This window comes from Rhagoletis pomonella, unplaced genomic scaffold (genome assembly GCF_013731165.1).
Source record: "Rhagoletis pomonella isolate Grant_MI unplaced genomic scaffold, Rhpom_1.0 Rhpom_scaffold_12157, whole genome shotgun sequence".
Lineage (NCBI taxonomy): Eukaryota > Metazoa > Arthropoda > Insecta > Diptera > Tephritidae > Rhagoletis > Rhagoletis pomonella.
Window position 1 is genome coordinate 1 of NW_023470687.1, and position 4,795 is coordinate 4,795.

At 34.5% G+C, this 4,795-nt stretch overlaps 1 protein-coding gene across 1 annotated transcript; it reads right to left on the bottom strand.

Annotated features, from left to right (window-relative positions):
* Nucleotides 1–3,937: 3,937 nt before the first annotated feature.
* Nucleotides 3,938–4,693, bottom strand: LOC118756784 (odorant receptor 45a-like). Its single transcript, XM_036491527.1, has 3 exons — nucleotides 4,319–4,693; nucleotides 4,084–4,239; nucleotides 3,938–4,000 (listed from the first exon to the last, which is right to left on the bottom strand). Exons 1-3 carry the CDS (start codon nucleotides 4,691–4,693, stop codon nucleotides 3,938–3,940), a joined length of 594 nt encoding a protein of 197 aa, XP_036347420.1.
* Between the last annotated feature and the right edge of the window lie 102 nt (nucleotides 4,694–4,795).

The following is a 4,795-nucleotide window of genomic DNA, read 5'->3' on the forward strand; positions in this document are numbered from 1 at the left end:
ACTATGAAAATCACTTAGCATTGTTACTTTTTATACCAAAAAGTTTGCACTCATAATTACACTAAACACTTGACTACCAAAAGGGTGAAGTTTTTAATTATAGACTAACGAACGTGTAAAAATTGTTTAAAAGAGTAATTAAAACCGAATTTGTATGAGAGTCAAGTACAATGCTTGACGAAATATTGGAAACAATTCTGGAGAGTTTCTGGTCGAATAGCTTCAAAGTTATTGTATTGCATGCAAGCGCAGTATATGGATAGCTAATAATATTTTGTCTTCAGCTCTCACAGGACTTTATCGTTATCGTTCTCACGTAGTAGTCGTATACGCAATCCCAGTAGTCGTAAGCTTATTGGCCCACCCAGTATTTTCTGAAATTATTGATCATATTCTAGTATTTTTTAAGTCCTCTGTGCGATTAAAATAATCATAAATGCGATCATATTCTGATCATAAAATACTTTTTTTTTTGTCGGTAGAAAATGGTACCCTGCCTGCGACTCTTCCTGACGAGTCTTTTATTAACCACTTTTCTGATCTTTTTTCAAATCGTTTGCGCTGCGAAAAACAAAATAAGTACCAAATTAATTTATAACTAGCAAATCACCATGGTTTTTATTAAGTTCAAAAGAAGAGTTAATGAAATAACGAAATTGTTTTTTTAATAAAACCCATTATTACAGTTGAATTTATTTGAAAATTACCCTCCTGGATAAAAGTAATTGACATAGAGAACTTTTCCCAATGCACATAAGGACAAAGTGACTAATTACGACGACAAAAATCTTTAAATCTTATCACACATACCTTTCCGATACTCCTTATAAACCAGTCCACATTGTAACACACAAATTTTGAATTTTAACGCAACGCAGCAGCTTAAGCAGAAGCGAAAAGTTCGGGGTTTCTATCTTGCGTCGAATTAAATAATTTTTTGTTTGAAGCGATGATAAAATTGTTTCGCTTGTCATTTTATTCTTATTAACAACAAATAGTTTTGTCAACATGTAAAGTGAGGCGTGAGGTATGTACTTTATTCAGCAATTTTTGTTAATAATATAGTTGTTTGTAAAATAAGTATAATACCTATTTTATAAATTGCCTTTTTTATTGAAAAACAATTTTGAAGTTTTTATATTAGTTAGAGTTATAAAAAAGTTCCAACGAGTACAGCAATTTCTCTTCAACAGTTCGAAAATCCAACAAATTGTCAATGTAAAAATATCACAAACTCGTCTCCCCTTTTCTCCCTTCATTAAATAGAGCATATTTTTCTTAAGTCGCTTATTGGGACGAATCGAGAATATAGGAGCACAAAAATGTTTACTCCATATGTATTTGCCAGATTTTAATGAAATTTGGTATCCAGGGGTTTTCGCTCTCAATGATTTCGAAATTGATATCAAATTTTCAAAATTCAAAATGGCGGATACAATATGGCGGGAAATATCTAAAAAAATTGTATAGATAGTTATGAAGCTTGGTATCCAGAGATTTTCGTCGTCTCTGGTTTTGAAATTGGTATTAAATTTTGCTTGCCCTACATTACGTTTTTATATATTTTTTCGTTAAGGTGATCGAAGAAGACTCAGAAAGGCGATTTTTATTAAAGTAATCTTCCAAATGCTATGTGGGTCATTACAACCACGGGGAGTGCGTTGCCTATCGAAAAACTTCCTATTGCCTACAGATACATGATACAAAAAGAAGGTAGTTTCATTTCAAAATTTCTCACAAAAAATAAGTTTGTGAAGTTTCATAATTTTGACAAAATTGTGGGCTATCTTGCCTTAACAACGATATATACATAGTGCAGCGAATTAAAATACAGCGGCTCCGCAGACTTGGCCATGTCGTTTCAATGGACTCCGACGCTCCAGCTCTGAAAGTATTGAACTCGGAACCTGCTGGTGGTAGCAGAAGAAGAGAAAGGCCCCCACTGCGATGGAAAAGAACTTGGCTTCACTCTACATTTCCAATTGGCGTCAGTTGGCACAGTGGAGAAACGACTGGCGTGCTTTGTTGAACTCGGCCAAAATCGCTTAGGCGGTTAGAGCGCCAAATAGGAAGAACAAGAAGTAGTAAAATCTACAAGTTTTCGGTGTTTGAGTTTCTTCTGTCCCCAGCATTCTTCCAATAATTTAGTGCCTTCAGCGCACTTTGAATCACCCCACGCATGACACCGGTGAACTCCACACTTTTTGACCTTTGTGAAATATATGCCTATGACTGGGCTGTATTTGTGCTAGAATACCCTGCCCGAACACTACAATAATTTTGCCCCCGCACAATGCGGCCGAATTCCAATAGTGCAGCCAAAATTTGAGAAAATAAAGCTTCTAGATAGGCCTTTTTTGACGACTCTTACCCTAAGTCCTCCTTTTATATTCATGTCTAGTGTGACCTTCTCCCAAGCACAACTTTTTTTGTTGTCGATTATTTATAGATTTTGTGCTCGGTTTTGTTATCGATATTTTTATCAATTTTCTAATAGATTTTTGTTATCGATTATTAATAGATTTTGTTATCGATATTTTTATCAATTCTGTTATAGATATGTTTATCGATTTTCTAATCGATTTAGCTACCAATATTATTATCGATTTTGCTATCGAAATTTTTATAGAATTTGTCATAGATTTTGTTATCGATATTTTATCGATTTTGTCATCGGTTATTTACCGATTTTGTTATCGATTATTTATCGATTTCGTTATCGATTATTTGCCGATTATTTATCGATTTTTTGCATATTTTTATCGACTTCGTTATGGATATTTTAATCGATATTTTTATCCATTTTCTAATCGACGTTTGTTATCGATTATTTTTCGATTTTGCTATCGATACTTTTACCGTTTTTGTTATTGATATTTTTATCGATATTCTTGTCGATCTTTTTATCGATTTTCTAATCGATTTTGCTACCAATGTTATTATCAATTTTGCTATCGAAATTTGTTATCGATATTTGCATCGGTTTTGTTATCGATATTTTGTTGGATATTATTATAATACAAAATAACATAAATGTAATTAGAACGAACAGGGGTAGAGGTAGGGATCTAGATAGAAAAAAGACAAAAAATATAAACTTAAGCAAAAGCAGATGTATGTATTATGTACGTATATTGGTTATGAGACAAAATAGATATGTAATGTAAGTTTCACTTCTCCAGTGTGGCCCAGGCGCACTTGCTTTTTTTATTTTTTCGTTGAAGGTGTTGCTCATTTTCTTAATATCATCGAACATTCTTCGTATGGAAGAAAATAAGTGGCACTATCAACAAAAAAAAATCTAAACAATCAACGCTAAGTCCCAGCGACTTCATACTTGCACTTTGTGACACTAAAATTGGCTATGGGCTATAAAAAAGAACCCAAATTTACCAGACGACTTACTGGATCCGCCATATCTAAATTTCGAATCATTTCTTTAAGCCTTAGAGTTTTGGCCGCACTTTTGAATTTCGGCCGCACTGTGCCCCGGTACGGCATTTGGCCCAGTGTAAAAGTATGACAAATCACTCGATACGATATTCGTGTACCGAGTTTAATGTGCTAGAACTTGAACTATTTTTGTGATTGCTGTTTTTGACCCTCCTTACAAAAAAAATAAAATATTTTCAAGGTCAAACTTATTTTATTTCAGCAAAGGGAAGAACACATAAAATAAATTTGAATTCAACGGTGTAATGAGCCAGCCAGAATTAGTCCTTTCCGTTCGATCGGCCAATGTTTTCGCTAGAAACCATGTATGTACATAATGCTTATAAAATTAGAGTAGAATTATTTTCACCCGACAGAAATCTCATTCTCGGCAAAGTTGGCGCACTCAATTTGAAAAACGAAAAATTTATTCAGCTGTTAGTTGCGTACATACTTTCGAGCAACGGGCGAAACGTATCCGTTCTGAGGAGCCTCAATATATAATTTATTTTTCTTTTTCCTTCAATGCGAATAGCATTGCTGTGTATGAGCCAGCTGTTCTAAAAATCTGTGAATAAAGTAGAGTAGAGCAATTCATTTAAAAAAAAAAAATCTGATTAATATGCAAGTAGAATATTGAACAGTTTTTACCCATACAAGTAGACTACGGTTTGCTGTAAAGAAGTAGCCCGTCAAAACTAGAGCACGTTGCGAGCGTATCAATGGTGTGAGATATAAGCGCGAATGCTTTGGCGGTAGCTTGTGCCATGGTATGAGCAAATAAATACTTTCACATAATTTCTCGCACTGCAAAATATGCCAGATATCGATAAAAATTACTCCATTACAATATAAATACTTATTCACATCTTAAAGGATTAACTACCTCATTTTGCACCTTCTCACCACCAAAACAATAAATCATTAACTGTATCACAATGGACGACAACAGCAGACACATAAAGGGTACATTAGCTGGATCCGTTATATAAGTAAATTGATAGGCGAGGAAGCAGATAGGCAGCGATGAAAGTGTAACTTCCAAGAAAATGATTGGCGCATAAACTGCATCCAGTTCCAATGTAAGTGAAATGATTTCCCGGTGATAGCTGATGAACGCAGCGAAGTCTGCTTGAAATTGTGGGTCAGCCATTTGTAGTTGTACAAGATGTTCCAGCTTGAGGCGCATAATTTGCAAATGAGCCGAAATGTTATAGACAAACCAACCGAATAGGCCATCGACAATGCAAATGGCATTCATGCAGAAGAATACGAGCAACACGCTGAGAATGGCGGTTAGTATGTAATAGAAGGGTATGGTGTAATCGTAAGGGAATCTGATAAAGTGGCAAACATTAATATT

Bases quoted from the DNA above. Each gene is read 5' to 3' on its own strand.
- LOC118756784 (XM_036491527.1), bottom strand. From the start codon at position 4,693: ATGAATGCCATTTGCATTGTCGATGGCCTATTCGGTTGGTTTGTCTAT. The intron at 4,240-4,318 runs GTAGTTAATCCT...CATATTTTGCAG, and splicing joins GTGAGAAGGTGCAAAATGAG to TGCGAGAAATTATGTGAAAG. The intron at 4,001-4,083 runs GTAAAAACTGTT...CTTTATTCACAG, and splicing joins ACCGTAGTCTACTTGTATGG to ATTTTTAGAACAGCTGGCTC.